Source organism: Mugil cephalus, chromosome 2 (assembly GCF_022458985.1).
Source record: "Mugil cephalus isolate CIBA_MC_2020 chromosome 2, CIBA_Mcephalus_1.1, whole genome shotgun sequence".
Classification (NCBI taxonomy): Eukaryota; Metazoa; Chordata; class Actinopteri; order Mugiliformes; family Mugilidae; genus Mugil; species Mugil cephalus.
In genome coordinates this window covers 6,058,180-6,083,733 of record NC_061771.1, presented here as the reverse complement: position 1 = coordinate 6,083,733, position 25,554 = coordinate 6,058,180, and the positions used below count along the sequence as shown (strand labels likewise).

Here is a 25,554-nt window from a genome sequence, read left to right as displayed (position 1 = left end):
TGTGTGTCCTGTCAGGACTTGGATATTTGTATCTCATACTTGCACATGTTTTTATGGTTGCCTCTTGATCATGCCTCAGTGTCTGTGTACTTTCAAAATATTTTCCGTTGCAGAATATGGAATGCATACCCAAAAATGTAGCCCAAAATCTGTAGCGTATTCTGTTGCATTATTCAATCTGAGTAAGGTATTCTGAGTACTTGGATTACTTCCACATTGAATTGCATTTTCATCAGGTCCTGCTTACTAAACGAGCCTATTCTGGAGTGTACTTTTGTTCCAGCTGGCTGAATGTGTTAGGCCCAAATCACTCTGAAAGTGCAATATCATTTTCTGTAGAGGAACAAAGACATACCAGGTAAGGATATGTCAACGCAAAAGGTGTGTTGCTTGGTTAAAAAAGGAGAAGAATTGACCAGTTTTCCCTTTCAGTTTCTTCATTTGCTCAGCTGTAAAAAGTGGGAAAAAAATAAAATATTCATTCATCACCTTCATCTGATGCTATTTCTGCTCTTTGACACTGGAATGCTTCCTCTAAAATAAAGAAAGACAAAAAGAGCACAAAATAATTTTTTATATATATCCTGGGAAGAATAAAGAGGACTAACTGTAGCAAAAATATTAATATTTCAGAACAGGCTTGGTCTTCCACAGTGCTTCCTTTTCCATACTTGATGCTTTTGGGATGGCTTCCAGTTTTGCTATCCCCAGAAGCATTTACTTATGAGCAATACATAATAATGCAGTGACAAATCTACCTATGTGCAGTGTCACTTAAAAGTTTTTGTACCCTAGATCATTTTCTACATTCCTGAATAAAACACTATAACAACAATACATCTGTGTATTTTCATACAAGTCCAAAAAGTACACAAGAGAACCCACAAATGAAACAGAAATATTATAGTTGTACATTTATCCATTCATGATTACATGAGTATGTCACCCCTTGTTTTCAGTAGTGTGACTGCCTTTGGGCAACAAGTAAGGCAACTAAATGTTACCTGTAACTTCTGATCAGTCAACTACAGCAGCTGTAGTCCATTAGCCCATTCACTGCTTGCTTCCAGTCCTTCTCCACAACATTTTTATTGGATTGAGTTCAGGACTTTGACTTGCCATTCATTGGCCAATGTTGTTTTGTGAGTGCAGTGTCCTTGTCTCTCTGCCATGTAAACATAGTTGGGCAAACATGGTTGTTAAGGATATGATGTGATCAAAATTAAAGAGGTTATTTAAACCTCACAAGGCAGGGATTTTTAACATTAGCTGGCTGATGGGAGCGAGCTGCACTGTTAGCTAATTCTCTTCTGCTAATATTACAGCGTACTGAATAGGTTATCGGCCTCTTGCGGGGAACCACACAGAGTCAGCGTGTGAAATGTTGCCTTGTGATTGGCTCAACAGCGATAGGGGTGGGTCCTACTGTGTACAGGAGGCGTAGATTGACAGGTCTGAACTAGTGTGGCGCTCTGTGTGAAAGGATGCACTGTTGAGGCAGCTCCTGCATCACTGAATGAGTAAAGTGCTGACTGAAACAATACCTCTTCTGCCTTCATTTATGTTAATGTGTATTTAAAGAAATTTAAATTTATGGGGGAAAATTGTGGGGGAAAATAATATATATGATTTTGCGACCCTCCTGCAGTGCCTCTACGGACCTCCTAGGGTTCGCCAACCCCTTGTTGAAGATCTATGTCATAAGACATGAACATCGATCATGAAAACCATCTGTTTACTTTTTTCCTCACAGAGGAGATAGCGGGGACGGTTTCTCAACTGCTGCTGGGAAATGGTGTAAACTGTGTTTGTGTTTGCTTGTGTGTAGAGAAACAAGTGGAGGAGGGAGGGGGGATGAAGCGTAAGTGTGATGAAGTCGGGGTACAGGAGGAGGGAGGCGGATAAAAGGCAGGTGCTGCAGGCCCTTGGGACATTGACAGCAGCCCAGGACCAGGAAGGAGGATGAGGAGGACTGTGCTGCTGTTGGCCTTTCTGGCCTTTGCTTCCCTGAATTCTCTGGCAGATGGAGCTCAAGCGTAAGCTGACCTGTAACATTTCACATTCATGCTGAAGTATAATTCAATTTTCAAAACAGAGCTGAAATATGCTTTTCAACCAGAGTTTGTTGTTGTCCTAGATGTCTAATTGAGTAATCCAATTGATGCCCTTTTTAACTGTACGTTAGATAGTAAGCCATGGATGGCAGCGAACTTCCTACAGCTCAACCAGGACAAAACACAAGTTTCAGTCATTGGTCCTGAACGCCAGAGATAGAAACTTCTACCAAAACTACAGGATTTTAACCCTTCACAACCCGTCAAGTACCTGGGCGTGATTTTTGACTCTGAGCTGACTTTTATTCCACACATCAATGATGTAACCAAGATCAGTTTTTACCATCTTAGGAATACAGCCAGAGTCCGCCCGTTTCTCTCTCAGGCTAATACGGAGGTGCTGATGCATGCTTTTATCTCTTGCCGCCTGGACTATTGTAATGCCCTGGTCTTTGGTCTTCCCAAAAAGACTATCTCAAGTCTGCAGCATCTACAGAACTCAGCTGTTCGTGTGCTGATGAGGACCAGAGGGCGGGAGGACATTACACCAGTTTTAAAATCACTGCATCCGCTGCCTGTGCATTTCAGGATTGACTTTAAGGTTCTTTTATTATTTTTTAAGTGTCTCAATGCTTTGGGCCATCTTATTTATCTGACTTACTTTTATCATATCAGCCCTCGCAGACACTGTGTCCTCTGGCACCGGCCTTTTAATTACCCCCAAAGTTAAAACTACAACCCACGAGGAGGCTGCATTCAGCCACTGCAGTCCTTATTTATAAAACAGCCAGAACATCAGGACTGCAGAGACTGTTGGTATTTTTCAAAGGAGGCTCAAGACTTGTCTTTTTAATCTGGCTTTCGTTTAATCCCTTTTACTCTTATTCTCTTATTTTTCTATTCCTGTTGTTTAATGATTTTAACTTGTTTAATGAGTTTTTTAATTATTTAATTATTTATTTTAAGACTGTGCATTTTAACATCATAAAATCTTTCATTTTTATCTTTAAATCTCAAACTTTTACGTTTGTGTACTTCTTTTATATATTTTATCATCATTGTATTTATTGCTTGTTTTTGTCCTTTCTTGCTGTCTTTTAATCTTTAGTTTTTAGCTCCACTGTTTCCTCATGGGGGCATATGTCTGTGAAGGTTCTCAGTCATCCAGGTCATGGTAATCCAAAAAAGCGTTGAATAAGGTCAGCTGGACTTGTAGAATTTCTTGAAGACGTTTCGCCACTCATCCGAGTACTCGGACCTTATTCAACGCTTTTTTGGATCCTCATGGGGGCCCTCTGCACTGGGTCTGGTCAGTCTGCAGAGACACTGTCTTGGAGATCCCTCAGGCCTGGAGGACTGGGGGGTTCTGCCTCTTGTGTGGAGTCTACCCTGGTCTATCCAGGTCGGGGTGGTCTCTGTGACAGCCCTCCCTGTGGTCGCAGGCTGTGGTGCCTCTCGGTGTGGATGGCCCCCCATAGATGGTTTTTCCTCAGCTGGATCTTCAGTGCCCTGTCATGTTACTGGACCTTCTAACAGGCCGTGCGCATGCATGCACGCGCGTGTGTGCATGCATGAGTGTGGGTCTATATGTGGGGTTGGTTTTTATTATTTGTTGTAATGTTTTTATTTTGTGTCAAGCACTTTGCGAAAAATTTTGTATGTTAAATAAAGTTTGATTTGATTAATTGTGGCATTGTGCATATCTACATTTTTCATAAGAGGCACAGATCTTCTTTAAGAATTTATAACCAGGGATTGGTTTATTTCAAGAGAAAAGAACAAATAAATCAGAACGTATTAATAAAACAGTGTTTGTCTGCAAACCTTTCTAAATGGGGTCTTTCAATAGTAAATGTAAAGTGTGTCATTTTTACACGTATCTAACATAATCTAGAGTTGCAGTTCAGTTCGTCTCACGTAAGGTTTCATGTTTGCTTGAGTTTTATCTGTGTTTCCAGAGAGGTGCATTGCTCCACACACAATAGTTCAGGGCAAATTTTATTCGTCTATTCGTAAATTACTCAGTGTATGTAAAACCAAGGCTTGTCTCTTATCTGAGCACATGTTTATTTAGATTCACTAAGGATGGCGGTATATTTTAGTCTTTTCAAGGCCATAATCACATTGTGAATCATTTATTTTTTTTATTTTTTTAATAAGAGATCCACTCATAAAACATAAATACAAACAAATAAATATCTGAATGTGTATAAATAGGGAATAAGTTTTAATATCAAGAGGTTATTTCTTTTCACTTACTACTGTACCTTTGATATTTTTTATCTTCTTCTCTGCAGAAAGGTCATGTCTGCTCCCAACTTGTTGAGGGTTGGAACACCAGAAAACATCTTTGTGGAGTGTCAGGGCTGTACCGGGGGAGATATTCCGGTCGAAATCAGCGTATGGAGACACCCAACCAAAAGTAAAAGACTGACTTTTACATCAGTCACGCTCACTGGGAATGGTGATGAAGACTTCCAGAAGCTGGCACAAATAACGGTAATTCAAATACCAATCGATGTCTTATTGAAGTGACCTCAAACTAAGAATTCAGAAGTGCTTACTGTATGCTCCTTACTCCTCACAAACTGGTCGTCTTCATTGTGGTTTCAGATCCCTCCTGGAGAGTTCAGTAAAGATCCCAGCGTGAAGCAATATGTTAACCTGGAAGCTAAGTTCCCTGACCGTGTGCTGGAGAAAGTCGTCTTAGTGACTTTCCAGTCTGGGTACATCTTCATACAGACCGACAAGACCCTCTACACGCCAAACGCTAAAGGTGAGTCCAGTCCTGCCTCACCGCTGGCAAACACAACACCCACTCTGGAAGAAATGTGTGGGGTTGCCATAAATACTTGCTGGAGAATTCAGAAAACATCAGGCACGGTTTAGTCAGTGTTTCATTGATGGTCATAACGTATAAGACTTTACACTGGACTTCCGTCAAGTTTTTCATCAACTGATGGATAAGACCAATGTATTTTGATTTTTAGTGGCTTCTTCAGGCCAATATCTGAAAATGTTTCAGCCTGCATTATAAATAGTTTATCATATGAAGTCACTAAAAATTGGGCTCTTCCTTTAAAAGAATATAATGTAAATTCCAGTATAAATAATCTTATTTTTGTCTTAAGCGAAACGTTAAAGTAAAAAATTAACTCCTTATCTCTGTGTCAGTCCATTACAGGATGTTTGCTCTGGCGCCCGGGATGGAGCCTGTAGAGGCCGCTGACGCTTCTATTAGCGTTGAAGTTGTGGTATGGAGTTATGGTAGACTGTTGTGGTAGACTCAGGATAGAACTCTAAGAAGTATTACATAATGTGGAGGACACATCCTTTCCTTTTCAAAAACACATCAATTGTGTGTCTTTGTTAGGAGCATTGTCTAGTTAAAGAGATAGCTCAGTTTCTTAGATGTGGGCTTGTTGTCTGGGTCAGTGTATTGCTTAACACACAAGCCATGTAATATAAGGACTGTAAAAAGATCAGTCTTGGGAAAATATTTTTGTTACACTTGAAAGGGACACTGTTAATTCTTGCTAAATGTTTTTCATCTTCAGACCCCTGATGGCATCATTTTACCTGAAGGCACAGTTTTTCCGAAATCTGGAATCCACACTGAGCAATACTTACTACCTGAAGCCTCTAGGTGAGTATTTCTGTTTATATTAGTTAAAATCTATTTTTATTAACTGGTTATTGTTTAGTTGTGATTTTGTATTTTAATGCAGACAGGAGGATTCACCTATTCACAATATGGGTTGAATGACTTGTATGGGCTGAAGTTGACTAGTTGCCAGTGACGTCACTAAAAAAAACACTGTCGAAAGTAATGCTTGGCAACAAAGAAATCTACATCTATATCTCTTGACATTCATATTCATATTGAATTACACAAAAGACAAATGCAAATCCTTACACAATGCCCAGTGTCTAACATACAGACATGTTGACCAATGGTTCCACAGCCTGGAAAAAAAAAAAAAAAAAAAAAAAAACAGAACTGCGTACAAGGTTAATTATATATAATTATATATATTATATCAAATGCCTTCACATAAATTTAAACATCAGATCACGTAGAACAGCAGAACAGAACCCTCAGTGCTAACTAACATCTGGCTCGCACTGGAGCTTCTTGAGGCTCTCAGCAGCAGCCCCATGCTGTCATTGTAAGCCACTGTGAGGTTTCTAACATTTCCTTGTTTATAACAGCACCACAGGTAGGCAGTGTACAAAGATGTACAATATGCTCCAAAGAGTGAGATCTTCACAGATTCAGAGCACATGCTAAACGTCCGACACAGCACGTCCGCTTGAGCGTACAGCTTCTGACGCTGCCTACAGATGTCCTTGTCATCAGACAGATCATTTGCAAGGATGTAGCCCAAATATGTTACTTCGCTGCACACACTCAGTGCAGTGCCAGACAGATGAATCTCTACTTCTGACAATCATGATCTTGCTCTTTTTAGCGTTATATTTTATATCAAAATCAGCACCATTATGTGTGCATATTCCCAGAAGCTGCTGGACACCAGCACTGCATGGGCTAAAAATGACCAAATCATCGGCGTCAATAAGGTGGTTAATTAGTAAGTCACCAACCCTACAACCTGTACCACATGCATTTATTTATTTTATTTATTTATTTTATTGTTTGCACTGTCAGACACACAATCTTTAAAAAAGGTCAATAAAGAAAACAGTTAAAGAAAAAATGTGCAGGAAAGATCATGAAGCCTGATGGGCTTATAAGCGACCTCCCCTTTTAAACCTATGAATAACTTTTCTTAATACTTTACTGCCCCCTCCCCACCCACATCACACATACACACGCACACAAGTGAAAATCTCTATCTCATACACAAATATATAAATACAACATAACAACAATAGTACATAGCAAAGTGAAGATAAAAAACAAACAAAATCCAATGATGCAGAAGTGACTAGATCTGTAAATATTATATTTAAATGTATTTAAAGAGAAACATGATTCTAAAAAATATTTTATATCATTCCACAGCACCGCACCTTGATAGACAAAAACCTTGATAGGAGAATTTAGCCACAGAGGTCCTACAGAAAGGAATATGTAAATCATTCTTTCTTCTTGTAAAATGTACATGACAATGAGCGTTGAACTCAAAGTAACTTTGAAAACAAATAGGTAGAGAAGCAGGAAGGCAAATTACTTTCTACATAAGAAGCCCTGTTTGATACTTATTCACCTCATAAACTGTAAGAAGTTGTAATTGTTTACATAGTGGCTTCGTTGGGGCTAGATAAGAGTGGTTGGTGGCAATTCTTACAAAGGATTTCTGATGTCTATTGATAGCAAGTAAGAAGTAAGTAAGAAGAGTAGGTGCTGGCCCAAATTATATTACAATATGAGATATGAGAATAGATTAAACTGTAACACAATGTTAGAAATGTACTTTTTTGCAAATGTTTTTTAACCCCTTTATAATGCCTAAAGATTTTGAAACCTTCTTACAAATATATTCACAATGATTCTTAAAGCAAAGTTTTTCATCGATGTAGACACCCAAGAACTTTGCTGATGAAACCTGTGCAAGTGCATTGTCATTGATATAAATTTTAGCTTTATCGGCATTGTAATTCTTGTTTTTATTTCTAAAAATAATAATGAAGTTTGATTTTTTGACATTCAGTGATAACTTATTTCACTTATACCAATTGAAAAAATGGTCCACTATTTGCTTTAGCAATAAGGGAATACAAATTCTTGTCGGTGACAAAGAGATTTGTATCATAATAATAATAATAATAATATCAAAGACAAGTCATTCATATACATATTAAAAAGAAAAGCAGACAAAATTCCACTCTGGCGGACGCCATTGGCCTCATGGAAGGGAACAGATGTAACATTCATCCATCTCTCTCTGCGAGTACCAATAAACCACAATTCTAATTAAAACTAGGGACCCCACTTTTAGACAATTTTAAGAATAATTTCTCATGATTAACGCGATCAAATGCTTTGGAAGCATCAGTGAAGCACATGAACACTGTGGAGTTGTGCCTTATGTATTTATCTAAAATTTCCTTTAGTGCAAAAATACATAAGTCAGTGCCTCTCAAGTCTACTCTGTAGAACCATCTCCAACACTTTGGACATAACACTGGCCAGAGCTATTGGCCTGTAATTATCTGAGCTGTTTTGCTTCCCCAGTTTATCTTTGATGACTGGTACCAGCACAACCAAAAGCATAGAGTCAGATAATACTCCATGGACAAGAAACCTGTGCAGCAAAAAGCCACCAGAGGGCACAGTTTTCAACTGAATAAGTTGAAATATGTTCAGCTGTAATATTATCCAGACCACAGGCCTTATTATCTCTTAACTTCAGAATTGCTTCATGGACCTCAGCAGAAGTGACAATAACATCATCATTAAACTCTACATTTTCCACTACAAACATATTACTTTTTACACACTTTAACAGTTCATAATAATGCTTCCGCCTACCTGTGCAATTTCATCAGGACCACTCACACCATCTATTATTAACAGTTTTTACTTCTGTCCAGAAATCATTAACATTATATTTTTGTAGCTTCGTTGCCAGTGAATCTGCCCTCATAGTATTTTCATTCATTTTAATATAGCGAAGTGCATATTTAAACCTAGCATTAGTCCTTTTTTTTTTTTTTTCAAACAAGGGGCCATGTCTGCTTTTGCCTGATTCAGCCCATTTTCTTAAAGCATTTCGAGCCTCTGCATGGAGCCCTTCTACATGATCCTTCCAACCTGGCTTAGCATTGCACACGTTTGTCCTATGTACATGTATATGTGTATATGTAGAGGCCTCCTTGAAGCACCAAGAGACTCCACAATAGTTTCATACAGGGAACACAATTCCCTGCAGTGCTTTTTTACAGTTCATATCCTGACACAGTACTGCATCAAATGGGACCGCAATATTACACAGCAAAGCATCAGATTGATGGACAATTTTGACCAATCTATTTTCCCTCCACCAATGCCATTATCCACAGGCAGCATTACTGGTAAATTGCCTATGTTCAAAACCATGAGAAAGGGTATGTGGTCTGTAGTAGACAAATCATAGTCAATTTGTATCATTTCAATGGAGTCATGAGCATCCACTGTACAAAGACAGTGATCTAGCCAGGAGGTAGAGTGCCAGGCCTCACTAATATAAATATAGCCAGCATTTGGCAATAGTGACTTACTAAGTAAAGTCAGTCCATTTTTTTAATAAAACTGGATTAAATGATTGCCAAATAAATAATATCAGCATTCATGTCACAACATAAATGTAGGTAGATGCATTGTCCTGATCGAAAGACATAATAAATGCCAATCTACTTAGGTACTCATCCTCATTTTGTATGCGCTCATATGGTGAATAAACATTCAAAATTATTAGCTTCTTACCTTCACAACACAGCTCAGCCCCAATAGCCCAGTCAAATCCCAATCATACAACATTAACCAACTGGTCATATTTTTTATTCCACATCGTGGCTACTCCCCCTGGATCGCTAATAGTGCTTCACAGCATGTTGTAAGATGGGATAGTGTAGCCTGGATTAAAAAAAGAAAAAGAAAAAAAAAAAGCGGCAGTTCTTTGCAGTCTGGGATTTGTAGATCAAAATACCTGCAGGCCAATTCTGATTGACTGAATTTATTTAAACATTTATATGTACTGATCTCACCGATTAAGTGTGACAACTACCAAATAAAAGCTTTTTTTTGCATAGAAGATAGCTTTCTATAATACTTCTATTCACTTACCTTAACATTAATATATTCTGCTATTTATAAGATTGAGTAAAGATTAAATTCTCCATAAAAATCTCACTTAATTTGCCTGGGTTATTTCTTTTTGAATTTTAAGAAGGTGTGTTTATTATGTGTGTCGCTGTGTAGTCCTGGGCTGTGGAAGATAGTGGCAAAGTTCACCAGCAACCCACAGCAGAGCTTTTCTGCAGAGTTTGAGGTCAAAGAATATGGTAAGTTCCTCATAGTGTGTAGTCTGTAATAACCTGTTCAACACCCACTTACTCTCATTGGCTGGACATACACACTCAAAAAACAAAACAAAAAACATACTTTCTTTTTACAGTGCTTCCCAGTTTTGAGATAAAACTGACAACACCTGTCCCCTTCTTCTACGTGGACAGCGAAGACCTCACTGTCAGCATCCACGCTACGTATGTGATTTTTGTTGTTCTTGTTGTTGTTGTTGTTGTTGTTTGTTTCTTGTGGGCACCAGGATGTAGGACAGCATAAGTGCTGCTTTGGTTATGGCAGTTATTGTTCTTACATTTTCACCTTCTGTTTTTAATTGCCCCTTCTAATTTGCTTCAGGGCTTGAACAAGTGTTTCTCTTGTGGTTTTAGCTATCTGTTCGGTGAGGAGGTGGATGGAACAGCCTATGTGGTATTTGGGATAATTGATGAGGGTCAGAAGAGGAGCATGTCTAGCTCTCTTCAGAGAGTGTCGGTGAGCACAAATTCTGTCTACCAAGATTCATGAACTTTGAGCTATGAGCAGGTTCTCTGTGTTTCTATGTGTTTCTTTATTGTGTCACAATAGATTGAGAAAGGTAAAGGAGAGGCCACACTGAAGAAGGAGCACATCACACAAACCTTCAACTACACCAATATTCTCCCCCTTGTGGGGAGCTCCATATTTGTATCTGTCAGTGTGCTGACAGAGAGCGGTAAGAAGGATAGATCTGTTCAATATCATTTATAAATCACAATGATTCAACAGCAGTTAAAACAGATTTGGGTTGTATTATTATTATCTAAGATGACCCAAGATAAAAAAAAAAAAAGACATCATCATGAGTGTCACCAATCAACCATTCTTCATCAGTTTGTATGTGCATGTGTTTGTGTTTGTGTTTGTGTTTGTGCTGCTGCTTCCTATCACAGATAGTGAACTGGTGGAAGCAGAGTTGAGAGGTATCCAGATCGTCACATCACCTTACCGCATCGTCTTCAAAAAAACTCCCAAATATTTCAAACCAGGAATGTCCTTCGATGTTGTGGTAAAGTACCAATTTGCATTTCCACAAAACAGAACAACTCCATTTCCTCTATAACAAACAACAAACAAACTCACAGGAAACTGCTGACTGAGCAAATTCAGTTGCTCTTTGAAAACACTAAACTTTAGTATATTCAGTCGAATCATTGCTGTTTGTAAATTGCAATATCTTATTTAGAAAAGACAACTTGATGATGTCTCATTAGTGTTTTGTTGTTTTCATGGCAGGTTGAAGTTTTGAATCCTGATGATACTCCAGCTAAAAATGTTCCAGTTGTGGTCAATCCAGGTGCAGTCCCGAGCAGTACAGCAGACAATGGAATGGCAAGAGTAACCATCAATACACAGGCAACAGATGCAATTCTGACAATCACTGTAAGGTTTTTGATATGTCGTTACACATTATACAAATGCAGGATATGTTAATCCCCATGTTTGATATACATTTGGGTCAGGGATGTATCTGGGAACTAAATGAGATGTTTTGTTGTTGTTGTTGTTTTTGTTTTTTTGTTTTGCAAAAAGCCTGGAATGAAAACAAGTTAAAAACATGTTAAAAACAAGTGGCACAATTCAGTTCCAATCCAACTTCACTTTATTTCACACTTACAATTTCACACATATCAAACAATAAAAAAATATAACAGCAATAAAAATACAATTCAAAATACAACACAATTAAGATGCATGCAAAATTTAGGCAGAAGCTGATATATACAATGAACTTGAACAGTACATACTGTATATACACCTGAATACTTTCCAACTTCCCTTGGGGGGGCGCCACTAAGTCTTTTGCTTAAATGTTTATAATAGAGGCCTGTGTGTTTATGATCCTCATCTCTGGTATTTGAATTCAACAGAACAAAGCTTAATGGGTTGGAGAGAGGGTAGGATGTTGCTACACATTACAACACAAATTTTACTGTTTATGCCTGCATTTGTTTGTCCCATTAATTACAGGCAAAGACCAATAAACCTCGTATTGGATCGGATAGACAAGCAAATGCCACCATGGTAGCTTTCCCGCAAAGAAGCACGAGTTACATCCACATAGGTATGGGATATCCTGGACTAAAAGTTAAAGAAATGCTGTCATTTTATTTAGTAATTTTCAACATGTCACTTTTGCAGGTGTGGATGCGGCTCAGCTAAAGTTAGGAGACCCCTTGAAAGTCAACCTCAACCGTCAAATAAATGAAGATGCTGACATCACTTACCTGGTGAGAGGTGCTTTACGCCTGTGTACAGTTACTGTATATAACTCTTGTACTTGTGATAGTACAGTGCAGACAGTCGCTTTCACAGTAATGTTTAATCTGTGTCCCCAGATCCTGAGCAGAGGTCAGCTGTTGAAATATGGACGTCACAAGGCACGAGGCCAAGTTCTGATTTCTGTGTCAATGACTGTGACGAAGGAAATGCTGCCATCTTTCCGTATTGTAGCTTATTACCATTCAAGTACTAATCATGTGGTGTCAGACTCTGTTTGGGTGGATGTAGAAGACTCCTGCATGGGACAGGTAAGAGACACTGAGGCGGCATCAGTACTAACCAGTTTATTTAACTGAACATGAGGATGTAACCCAGGGCAATAGTGAGTGACACTATAACAAAGCATATGTATTTTCCACCAGAGGCTGGTGGGAGAGAAAAATTTGTCTGTCTTGACATTCTTCACCAATCTTTATCAAACAAGATGCTCTGTTAATCACACTAACACTTGTTTTTTTTGTTGTTGTTGTTGATTTTTTTAATCAAATACAATTTTGTTGTTTTTTTTGTATATTTGTCTATTTACCAATACTTCATATTTAGCTGAAGCTGGAACCAAAAAGGCCTGTTCCATCCTATGAACCTCGCAGGACATTTGGCCTGAAAGTGACAGGAGATCCAGGGGCCACAGTGGGACTAGTGGCCGTTGACAAAGGCGTCTATGTCCTCAACAACAAGCACCGCCTCACCCAGAAAAAGGCAATTTGTAAACTAATATATATTATATGATATGATTATATGATCATAATTTTAAGACTATAGTAAATAAATCACATATATATGTTCAGATTCTATGAAAATCACAGGTCAATACACTACAGATGTAAGTCTGTTAACTTGTATCTGTAACACATACTGTAACCTTGAGTCTGTTGCAGGTGTGGGACATAGTAGAGAAGTATGACACAGGATGTACACCAGGTGGAGGGAAGGACAGTATGGGTGTGTTCTTCGATGCTGGGCTGGTGTTTGAGACCAGTGCTGGTTTTGGGACTCCCGACAGAATAGGTAACAGTACTTCACATTATATCCTCCCTTGCAGTCGTGGTCAAGATAAGGCAAGCTGGCAGATTCTCATGAGCCTTGGAGCTTTATCATGGGGATTTAAGATACCAACCCATTCTAAACATATCTCTCCTTGCTAGATTCAAGGAGTTGGGATCTGTTAAAGATCTCTGATCTCAGATTTCTCTCTCTTTTTTTTTTTTCCAGAGCCGAAATGTCCGGCCCCCAGCAGGCGGAAGCGAGCCACTACTTTAATGGAGGTCACAACCACTTTAGGTAAAAATCACAAGTATCTTAAACTTTGCTAGGCTGTCAGTTTGACAACAATCATTCTCACTTCTCAGGAACATTAAAGGAACATTTTTTTTTTTTTATATATATAAGTGTATAGCATCATGTTAATGGTCACTTAAGTAGCATCAATGGTTGGTAATCAGTTTCAGCTGCTTTGGTGTGAAATTACCAGGTGCACTAGGGAAGCAACAATGAGACAACCCTAAAACAGGAATGCCTTTAACATGTGGAGGTATCTGCTACGTTGTGCCCAGAGTCCTACAAAATGTCCTCCAGCAGGACACCGTTGTGAATGTCTCTGACCACACTGAGGATTGTGTGGAGCTAGTGGGCCCTGTGCTCACTGCCCAGTACTGTGTGGGTCAATTGGCATTTGCTGTAGAACACCAGAGTTAGCAGGTCTGCCACTGGTGCCTTGTGCTTTTCACAGATGAGAGAAACTTCACCCTGAGCACATGTGACAGAGGTGAAAGAGCAAGGAGAAGCTGTGGAGAAGGTTACGCTGCATGTAACATTGTCCATCATGTTTGATGATGGGTCAGTGATGGTCTAGGGAGGTCAGTGGAGGGATGCACAGACCTCTACAGGTCTACAGGACCTCTACTGACTGACTTGGGTATCGGGATGAAATCCTTGGACCCATTGTCAGACCCTAAGCTGGTGCAGTGGCTTCCCCTGGTGCATGATATTTCCTGGCCTCATATGGTGAAAATATGCAGGAGGTTCCTGCAGGATGAATGAACCGATACCAGCCCGGCGCTAACGCTCACCTCACCTAAATCCATGGGACTCCTCTGGGACACTATGTTTTGGTCCATCCGACTGTGTCAGGTTGCCCCTCAGACCATTCAGGAGCTTAGCGATGCCCTGGACCAGATCAGGGAGGAGATACCCTCATTGCTTGCAGACACTGTCAGGCATTCAGTCAAGCCCATGGGGCCCATTCACATTTTGAGTTGCTGCAATGAAAATTCAGCTCTCCATAGATAATGTTCCTTTCCATCCTCATTTCTAAAGAGTTATATGATTTTTCCCATTGAAATCTTTTTTAAGTCACCATTTTATATTGTTATATTCAAGTTGTCCAGTTCATTCATGTATTACTGTTTCACAGTTTGATGCCTTGCTCTTTTATTCCACAATCCATTTCTTTCCAGCGAGCAAATATAAAGATGACAAACTACAAAAAGAGTGTTGTTTGGATGGCATGAAGCCCACCCCAGTTTCATACAGCTGTGAAGTGCGCTCTGAATACATTGTGGATGGTCAAGCCTGCATCGATGCCTTCCTGGACTGCTGCAAACAGATTACAAGCCAGCTAGCAGAGCAGAAGGAGGACTTCCTACAACTGGCGCGCAGTAAGAGATGGGAACAAGGGATGGGAGGTGGTTATCCATGGTCACACTAGTTCCTATGAAACAATCATAACGCAACATTTCAATGATCTTTTAGGTGAGGAAGATGACAGCAGTTACTTGGACAGCAACAATATTGTTACTCGCACTAATTTCCCGGAAAGCTGGCTGTGGATGGATATCAAACTGCCTGATTGTCCTCGACAAAACCCAGAGTGGTGAGTCAACTGAAACCTGTCCTCCCGCAATAAAAACAATACTCATTATTAAGCCATTAGCATCTAAACCTGTCACCCCTCCCTTCTTTCTGTGATACAGCGATGCCACATTCTATGAGAGAGATATTCCTTTGCAAGACTCCATCACCACCTGGCAGTTCACAGGCATCAGTCTGTCAAGAACTCATGGTGAGGATTCACCGACTATGATGTGACTTGTGTTTCACTCAACACAAGTCACATATGTTTTCTTTTCTGCCTCTCTTCCAGGTATCTGTGTCGGTGATCCATTAGAAGTAATTGTCCGCAAGGACTTCTTTATTGATCTCAAGCTGCCTTATTCTGCCGTCCAAGGAGAGCAGCTAGAAATTAAAGCAATCCTCCACAACCACAGCCCTGATGTTTTCACTGTAAGTAAAACAAAACAGTAAATAATGGGCTGAAATGTAATCTGAGAAAAACTGGAGAACTACAATAATAGTTTTATATATATATATATATATATATATATATATATATATATATATATATATTCCCAGGTACACGGACAGAAAGAGACGTGCATTCAAGTCAAAAACGATTATGCAAAAATTAAATCCAGCAAAAGTAACACACCTGATGGTGAAAGAATAGAACAATTCATTTTGAAACAATGCATTTAATGATACACCACTAATAAAAATTTACTACACAGTAGATGAAATGACTGATTACAATAAATTAGAACAAGTAGGAGTAAAAGATGTTAATAAACTGTTAATAAACAAAATAAGCGGGCAGGGTACTTCCCAGGGGAAGATCGCAAAATCCAATAGCAGCCACCACTTCCACACTGTGATCACTGCAAATGACACTGCAACAATTGAGGTAAATCTACAGAAGAGAAGAAAATACAATATTAGTACTCAGTTGGTTCACAAGTGGTTACCACAATCAGATTGCAGAATCAGAATTACTTTATTGATCCCGGGGGGAAATTACTTTTCGTTACAGTAGCTCCAACCCAAAGTGTACCAGTGTTTAGAACAAAGAGCAATTAGTGCACAATAAAAACAAATGTCAATGCAACAATAAAGCTGACTGGCTGACTCAGATCCTCTTCAGCATGGGCACCACCATTCTGCATAGACAAAGTAGTTCCACCACACGTCATCAGACAAAGAGGCACTAATTACTCACGTCTGTCCGTATAAAGAGGGGGAGCTCTCCCTCTAGCCCTGTCTAAGAGGGGCGGTGCTCCTAACCAAGGGGCCAGCCCTCACCCTTACATGAACAGCAGCTCAATACTAGTGTGTGTGTGTGAGGTACTTGACATAACCAAGGTTCCAGCCCTTCACATACAGAAAACTGGCATCTAAGAGGAATCATTGGAAAAATATTTGGATACTATCTCAGTTTCTTTCTGTATCTCTGTCTCGGTCTGTTATTTTCTGAAGGTGCGTGTGGATCTACAAGAGGAGCCACATCTGTGCAGTGCTGCCTCTAAACGTAAAAGGTTTCGTCAGGAGGTCACAGTTGGAAAATTTACCACTCGGTCTGTACCCTTCATCATCATTCCCATGAAGGAAGGAGAACACAAAATTGTGGTGAAAGCAGCTGTTAAAGACTTGGATGTCAGTGATGGAATCCAGAAGATGCTGAGGGTGGTGGTAAGAGAGGCGGGGCCTGTTTGCTTTTCTTTGCCATAACATATGTTAACTGTGTCCTGCAAAGCTACTGTTGGAATTTTTAGGGAAAGGATTGTACAGAGAGAGAAACAAAGTGACTGGAAGCATTCAGTGTCATTTATGATTTTGTTGCAGGAAGAGATAAGGTGAGCGACTCAGAGCCTGCTCAGCTGACAGCTAATGTTGCTATGACCAACAATCTGATTACAACGTAAAGCCTAAGGATCTGTGACGCTGTCAAGTTTTTGATCCTCTATCCAGGGCTCAGCAACGTGATGGAACGTTCAGAGAAGTTTGAAGAAAAAGCAGAAGTCATGCTTAACAATTTACAAGTCCTGCAAGATCAACTCAATCTTACCTGCAGAATCTGGTCTTAATAAAGAGAAAATATAAGATATTAGTAACTAATATTATTGGCCAGTTCATCCAACCTGTTTAAAAAAAGCATGACATTTTAATTACTGATATATTCAGTAAAACACATGAAATCAAACAACTAAACCACAAATAAAATTTAAAACTATTTAATATTGAGCCTGGGGGAACTGAGAAATTGCAGGCTATGTAGAATCAGTGCAGACTTTTGTGGCCTTTTCATACCCTGTAAATCTGTGAAAACAAGAATAGGAGAAAAACTATTGCTGTTTGTGGCTTAAATGTGTTTTTATCTATTGATTTCCTCCTTTTAAATTACATTTACTTAATTTGTTCCATTTTATAACCATATCTGTTTCAAAAAAAAAAAAAAAAACAGGCTAGAGATATTTGTTTTATATATCATATTCAAACTGAAAACACGAAATATACAACAATCAAGTCATCCAAGTCATCGTGTCTCAAGTTGAGTCAGGTCCAGAGTCTTAAACTTCGAAGTCGCAAGTTTTTTATTTGTAAAACGACCTGCAAGTACTTTCTAATGTTTGTCCTAATGTTGCTTTTCCAGCCTTTAGGTGTCCTGGTTAAACATCCTCAGACTGTAACTCTAGATCCCACCACTAAAGGCGTAGGTGAGTCTATCCATTAAAAAGTACCAGTGTGGTCCTCGAACAATGCCAGGTTTTTATCTCTTACAAACTCTTCTCCCAACTTGAACCCGGTTTCTTCTTTTAAGGTGGTACACAAGAAGAAATTCTGAACAGTGCAATTCCCAAGAGTGATGTGGTCCCAAACACACCAAGCAGCACTCAGATCTCAGTGACAGGTGAGAGATATAGTTATAATTGAGACAGTGTCTGTATGTGTATGTATTTTGTTATTGTCCTCATCTCTTTTCTTATCCGTTTCTTCTGGTTGATTTGTTACATTTTGGTTTATATGTGCTTGCAGGGAGAGAACAAGTATCTACACTGGTGGAGAATGCTATTAGTGGGAAACTAATAGGCAGTCTGATTACGCAGCCCTCAGGCTGTGGAGAGCAGACCATGGCTGCGATGACTCTGCCCGTCATTGCAACCATATATTTGGACAAAACCAACCAATGGGAAACTGTGGGCTTTAAGAGGCGTGTTGAAGCCCTTGAACACATAAAAACTGGTAGGCTCACACTCATGTATTCCTCAGCACAAATACTAGATACTAATAGCATTCAATCTGAAATATTTTGAAGGATTTAACAGGAAACATTTGAATAATTTATAGCTCTTCTTCTAATGACTTTCCTTAAATAATATAAGCTTAGAAAAATATGAGCTTTGCGTATTGAAATAAAGCCAGTAAAAGAACTTTTTTTGTTGTTGTTTGTTTGTTTCCAGGCTATGTGAACATGTTTAAATACCGCAAAAGTGATGGGTCCTTTGCTATATGGGAAGATTATGAGAGCAGTGCCTGGTGAGACACCCAGAGAACCATTAACTCATACATATATGTGCACATTGTACTTCAACCATTTAATGTGCACATAAATTAAACTAAAGCCCTGTATCATATTCTCACCTTCACAAAGGCTGACAGCTTATGTTGCCAAGGTGTTTGCTATTGCCCACGGAGTCACTGCAGCGACCACCTCAATGATCTGTGGTGCTGTAAAGTTTCTCATTCTCAAGGCACAGCAACCTGATGGAATGTTCAGCGAAGTTGGACGACAAACCTACATAGGAATGACTGTGAGTGCACCAATTTCATTAACATCACTTTGTCTTCTTTAATTACTAGGCCATCCCATTTATTTGCTATGATTTATTAAATTATCTTTATTGTTTTGATAGTAATTGTGAAGATGGCCCTGGTGTGTTTGTGTACATTTCTAGGGTGATGTGCGCGGCACAGATTCTGATGCCTCCATGACGGCCTTCTGCCTGATTGCCATGCAGGAGTCACGCACAATATGTTCGACATCTGTTAATGTGAGTTCTTCACCTGATTACAGTGTACCCCCCCCCCCACACACACACACACAGTTTTTATTTCTGTATTTCCATGGATTGCAACAGTGTGTTCTGCATTCAAAACATACTGACATCGTTTGGGCGATGTGATCCTAGTCTCTTAACTTCCAACTTTTCCTCCAAAGACAATGAGGAAAATGGATTAGAAAGCAAGTAATCCACCTCTGTTATGCCTGAACTTCTTCTCCTTCCTCCCACTCTGGCACCTGCAGCACTTTTGACCAATGACCAGCGGCCTGAGGGCTGACTGGATATTTAGCCCAAATGATCAGTGAATGACAGGGGCGTGACCCTAATGAATGAAAGCAAACCAGGGGCCTGGGGCTGTAAAAAATCAGCAGATATTCTGTGTTTTTCTTTTGATTTTTTTTATGCTGTTGATACCTTTGGTTTCAACAAAACTTAAAACACTCCGTTGTAAGTTATTTAAAAAATTATTTTCTCACCTTTTTTGCGTTAGTTTGGGAGTGCCTAGCCTTGTTAGTCCATTTATAGCAGCCGTCCACTAACGCTCACTTCTTTTTCTTTCTTTCTTTCTTTCTTTCTTTCTTTCTTTCTTTCTTTCTTTCTTTCTTTCTTTCTTTCCACCTGTCCAGAGTCTGCCAAGCAGCATAGACAAAGCAGTGGCCTACCTGGAGAGGCGTCTGCCCAGCCTCACTAACCCCTATGCCGTTGCCATGACATCGTATGCCCTGGCCAATGAAGGCAAACTGAACAAGGACATCCTCTACCGGTTTGCTTCCCCAGGTTTGTTCACAAACAATATCACATATTCACTATTCAATACTGAATGTTTACTGGACCCTCACAGATACACTGGTATGGTCACTATTATTGGATTATTCTGTATTAGTTTCAGATGCAGTACAAAAAAAAGTTAAAGCCATGTTTAAACTAATTTACAAACAGTGACATAGATTCATAATCTACCATGACTAACTATAATAATGTTCAAAGGCCTTCTTGCATGAGCCATATTTAAACTTATTAAATTGTGGTGTCTTGTTTCATGAAGGCAACAAAGACTAATTTGTGTTTGTTTCCTCAGACAGATCCCACTGGCCTGTACCTAAGGGACATATTTTCACACTGGAGGCCACAGCATATGTTCTTCTAGCTCTGGTCAAGACCCAGGTGAGAACTTTTGTGTGTTACACCAGTAACAAGCCACATCCACGTTAAGTCACTAAAAAAGTTCTGTAGAGATGGAAAAAAAAGTCAAAAATGTTTTATATAAGAATCAGTGCCCACTTCCAGAGTTCCTCTGGGCAATGAAATCAGGCATAACATGATGACCTAATATTGGGTAGGTCTCCCTTGTGTCCCTTGTGTTCATTGTGAGAATGAACATGGGTCAACACTGAATTGTCACAAGATGATGTATGTAACATATATTTTCATTTTCTTAATTATCAATAAAGGAATTTGAAGCTGCTAAACCCGTTGTGCGATGGCTCAGCCAACAACAGAGCGCATCCGGACAATTTGGATCCACTCAGGTAATGCGTAACTTGCTGTTCTTAGTGCAGTTGTGGGGTGGGCTTGTAGTGGTGTTTAGAGCTTTGAGTGTACACATTGGTGTGTGAACAAATGGATGGGTCGAATGCAGAGAAAGAATTTCATAGGAGGGCCAAAAGAAAAAAAATATTATTTTTTTTATTAATTGCACTTGTTTAGTTCGCCTTGACTTGACTTGCCATCCTCACTCCTCCCTGCAGGCTACCATTATAGCCTATCAGGCTGTAGCAGAGTACTGGGCCAACGCGAAAGAGCCAGATTATAAGTTAAATGTGGACGTCATCATACCTGGAAAGTCAAAGCCTGACAAGTTCCACTTCAACCGGGAAAACCACTATGCCACAAGAACATCTAGAGTAAGGACACACTATAATATTCACACAATCATCTTGTCATGTATGTTCTGCTAATCATTGTGTGTGTTTGTGCACATGTTTAAATCCCAACAGCTGAAGAACATAAACCACAATATAACAGTGGTTGCCAATGGAACAGGAGAAGCAACAGTGACAGTAAGTCTTCTGTGATGTATTTAAGGCAAATGCATTTTAACCTTGTGTGATCATGAAGATGTTATTTGTTACAGTGCAATATTTAAAAAAGCTTTTGTCTACGTGACAGATGGTGTCGCTGTATTATGCTAGGCCAAAAGAAATGTCCAGCCACTGTCAGAAGTTTAACTTGTCTGTGGAGCTCCTCACAGGTAATCTGGGTTCTCCTTACAGTATTTATGTATCTGTTATTTAATGTATTTTCAGTCATATTGAAAGAACTGATAAACTTATGCACATCTAATGAATTATTCCTCCAGAGAAAGTTAAAGGTGATGAGACTGTATACAGGCTGAAAATAGAGGTTTTGTAAGTACTGAAGCTGGCAGCTGATTTAAAATTTATATTTCACATATCATAGAGTTCTTTTATTTTTTTCTCCTTTTCCTCTTCTCTGTTTAATTTAATTTGTTCCTTTTACTTCATTCTCATACATTCAGATACAAAGACAAGGAGCGTGATGCAACCATGTCAATCTTGGATATTGGCTTGCTAACTGGTTTCACAGTCAACACAAAAGACCTGGACTTAGTAAGAACTTTCACACAGTCTCATATTCAGTAAAGTTCAAAAGAGTTTGTGCTGAAAACCTTTTCTGACGGTGTGTGATGTGTTTCTGTGTGTAGCTGTCTAAAGGACATGCTAAGATGATTGCGAAATATGAGATGAACACAGTCCTGTCAGAAAGAGGTTCACTCGTCCTCTACCTGAATAAAGTATGACTTCAGTCTTTCTTCCAGTCCATCTTTTCTCTCCACCATTTGCTTATCACTCCCTCACTTGTTAAGTGACTCTCACTCTTCTCTCTCTCAGGTTTCTCACAAACGACCAGAAGAGATCTCTTTTAGGCTCCATCAGAAAATGAAAGTGGCCGTTTTACAACCTGCAGCTGTGTCTGTCTATGAATACTACAACCGTAAGTCTCAGAAACTTGTGACGTCAGTCAATGTCAAGAAACTTATGTATTTAACATATTCTAAGCACAAAAACAGTTTTCCGCATACCTTTTTTTCTGTTGCAGAATCGGACTGTGTGAAATTCTATCATCCAGAGAGGCAAGAAGGACAACTACTGACGCTCTGTTTGCATGGAGAATGCGCCTGTGCAGAAGGTGAACAAATCAATCTGATGGTTGCACATCTTTTCATTAGCAGCTGAGCAACTTCAGATATTTGAAAGTTGAGTCAACACCGACTAGTTGCCGTCACTAATAAAACACAGTAGAAAGTAACGCTTTACAACAGTTGAGCTATGCTCAAAAATTGACTTTCTGAATACGGTCCTTGTCCAGGTTTACATGCAGTTCTGCCAGATGTTTATCAACAAAGTGGTACATACACTCTCGTCTGAGGATTTTTTAGTTTTAAAGCCCCAAGCCACGCCAGCTTTCGTACCTCGTTCCTTGTCATGGAGTGCAAGGGTGTTAAGGTGCAGGGAACGGGCATTCTCATTGTAGTCGTTAGTGCTAAAAACAAACGGTGTCCAATAAGCTTTTCAGTTTCTGTTAATTGTGGCAACCAACAACAGCACAAGTTGAACCTGATCTCATTTAAAAAAATAAATTGCATTCGGCTCGCTTTCTTTTTGGTTTTGATTAGCTGTGTGGGCAGTAGTGATTCTACATGATTCTGCAGAGGAAGAATTCTGTCAGGGCAACTCCCGTAGGCTTCTGGAGAAACATGTGGAAAGAAATCTATATTTTTGACCCAGTCAGTCAGTGTGTTAACATGCACATGAAAAAAACGAATTATTGCCTCTAACTGGACAACTTTTGTGTAGTGCATGTAAACATGTTACTCTGACTAATATCTGAGTTCTCCTTAGCCAGAATGAAAAAGCCAGTAATATTCCTTGTGTAATGTCACATTCAATTCCAGGAGTAATATTAAAATTGTCATTGTTTGATATGAGTGTGTAAGCAGCTTGAACCCCACACTTCACCACATGAACTGGAACTGGGCACAACCTAAGAATCAAGCAAGACTGGATTTTAAGCAGCATTGTGTTTCCTAATATGGAAGGTTAGGTTGTAAGACTGGCAAGTCTCAAAATATCTAACCATTATTACATCACTTGCCTTGTCAGGTGCCTGCTCTCCATTTAGTGCTACAATGTAAAATGCCACACTGAACAAGTTGTATTTATTTTTACTGATTAGTAATGTGGTCTTTGTGGTAGGTACACCTCATTGTATGAGATGTATAGTGTCTCTTTAAAATTTAGCCAGATATATACATATATATACTTGATTTTACAGCAAACCGCCGGCTTTTAGATCTGCAGGATCCTGATCAGAGCAGCAGGAAGGACTGCAAGAAATGGCTCAAGAATGTATTGTTGGACTGAGACTCTGATATTGTTGCAGTCACCCTTCAACAGCACATCAGCTGCCTATTAAGCCCACTTTGTATTTCCAGAGGACTGCACTATGCAGAAGAAAGAGGGAATCACCAATGATCTCCGCACAGCCAAGGTTTGTGAGAGTACCGAGACCAGCAAAGTGGAATTTGGTAAGAACTCATTAATGGCCTCATTTAAATTTTCATCCATATAAATGTGATTAAGAGATTTGGAGTATAAGCACGAGACCTAATATCTACTCCTTGTTTGTCTACAGTGTACAAAGTGAGACTGGACGAGTTTGTACCTGAATTGTCCATTGACGTTTACAAAATGCATGTAGTGGAGGTCATCAAAGAGGGTAGGTATTTATCATATGTAAATCTTCTATACTGCTCAATCATGATTCCAGCAGGAATATGTCAGCAGTACTGTGTCAAACTACACCCTGAGCTCTCTGTCTTCTCCCATGTTTTAATTACAGGAAGTTTCGATGTTGGCTCTCATGGTAAAAAGCGCATGTTCCTCAGTTTTCAGCATTGCAGGGAATCTCTAGGTCTCAAACAGGGAAAAACCTACCTGGTTATGGGCTCATCAAAAGATATTCGCAGAGATGACAAAAAGCAAACGTAAGTTTGTTGTGTGCATCTGTTTTGTGTTTTTGAAGGTCATATGAAGACTCAACGTACTTTTCACTTTGCTCTCTTCAGTTATTACTACATGTTTGGAGAAGGAACTTGGGTCGAGTACTGGCCTACAACAGAAGAGTGTCAGACGGATCCCAGTTTCCGAACTGTCTGTTTGGGCATGGAGGACATGGTTGATCAATATGAAACTTTTGCATGTCAGCTGTAATGAAACTGTACTGAAAGTTAAGTACTAATTTCCAAGTGTTTTTATTTTGCATTATATTAAATGTGTATAGCACTAACTGCTGTCACATATAAGACATGCAGGAGTGACAAAGGTACCTTGTGATGATTAAAATGTTAAGGTCTTAACAGTTTGTGTCCAAATGTGAAGTTTTTGTCACCAGCTTTGCCAGAAAACATTACTGGCAGATATGCAACATGTCATGAGTTACCTTAACTAATATGTTTCCTTAAGGTATTCATTTATAAAAATGAAGACTGAATGTTATCTAGCAGCTGCTTCTCAGCCTTCATTTCAGATTTGTAAGCTCAGTACAGTGTGCTTCTCACATGGTGGTAATTTTAGTAGCACGATGATTATTACTTACATATTAGATCAGTTGGTCACCCATTGCCACACCTTCTTCCTTGTTTTTGCTGCATTTGTGGTAAATATTTACATTCAGTCAGAATCACCTTGGGTTATCGATCATCTACCTAATTAAATTGTCACGTGTATTTAATGAACCAGAAGAACCTCAATAACTCAATATCCTTTTCTATCCCCACACTTGTCAAAGTATACTCGTCTCAAGTTGTGTGGCAATATGTAAGTAAAGCTTCTCAGTCACCTAGGTCATGATATGTAGTTTCAACACTTCTCCAAAGGGCAAGTTGTAACTGACTGGTGTGGAATACGTCTTTTATGTCTGAATATCTTCAAATTATACATATGGATATGACTAAAGCCTGTCAACCGCCCAATGCTCACCTTAGAGGTATTCCTTTAAACCACATTAAACACATTAAACCTTTAAACCACAACCACAGCATTTTACGGCCCTTTGGGCCACATACGGCCCTTTGGGCATTCCCGTCTGGCCCGCGCTATGTCAGTCATAAGCACAAATGAACAAGTATTTATACTGTGCAGGCAATACGACTGTGTTGCTTTTATTTTGAGCCATGATGTATTATGTACGTCATAGC

The 25,554-nt window shown here is 39.3% G+C and overlaps 1 protein-coding gene across 4 annotated transcripts; it reads left to right on the top strand.

Annotated features, from left to right (window-relative positions):
• The first annotated feature begins 1,551 nt into the window (after positions 1 to 1,551).
• Positions 1,552 to 24,714, top strand: LOC125003434 (complement C3-like). Of its 4 annotated transcripts, none has more exons than XR_007112212.1 (43): positions 1,559 to 2,036; positions 4,352 to 4,553; positions 4,668 to 4,830; positions 5,229 to 5,308; positions 5,612 to 5,700; positions 9,979 to 10,061; positions 10,175 to 10,262; positions 10,452 to 10,554; positions 10,648 to 10,774; positions 10,992 to 11,107; positions 11,335 to 11,481; positions 12,070 to 12,163; positions 12,241 to 12,329; positions 12,438 to 12,629; positions 12,925 to 13,080; positions 13,260 to 13,389; positions 13,594 to 13,662; positions 14,838 to 15,038; positions 15,133 to 15,253; positions 15,354 to 15,442; positions 15,524 to 15,663; positions 16,690 to 16,902; positions 17,864 to 17,927; positions 18,032 to 18,121; positions 18,247 to 18,453; positions 18,672 to 18,747; positions 18,863 to 19,022; positions 19,167 to 19,286; positions 19,901 to 20,051; positions 20,353 to 20,438; positions 20,726 to 20,803; positions 21,023 to 21,178; positions 21,272 to 21,334; positions 21,444 to 21,525; positions 21,634 to 21,682; positions 21,814 to 21,904; positions 22,000 to 22,089; positions 22,187 to 22,289; positions 22,395 to 22,484; positions 23,631 to 23,704; positions 23,791 to 23,883; positions 23,991 to 24,074; positions 24,198 to 24,342. XR_007112212.1 is itself a non-coding variant. In XM_047577376.1 (43 exons), exons 1-43 carry the CDS (start codon positions 1,963 to 1,965, stop codon positions 24,566 to 24,568), a joined length of 4,989 nt encoding a protein of 1,662 aa, XP_047433332.1. In that variant the 5' UTR covers positions 1,579 to 1,962; the 3' UTR covers positions 24,569 to 24,714. The 4 variants fall into 4 exon arrangements, 3 of the variants coding, with proteins under 3 accessions (XP_047433334.1, XP_047433332.1, XP_047433333.1); XM_047577376.1 differs by lacking the exon at positions 23,631 to 23,704 and adding an exon at positions 24,424 to 24,714 and having other exon boundaries at positions 1,579 to 2,036; XM_047577377.1 differs by lacking the exon at positions 23,631 to 23,704 and adding an exon at positions 24,424 to 24,714 and having other exon boundaries at positions 1,580 to 2,036; positions 19,167 to 19,262.
• Positions 24,715 to 25,554: the final 840 nt, after the last annotated feature.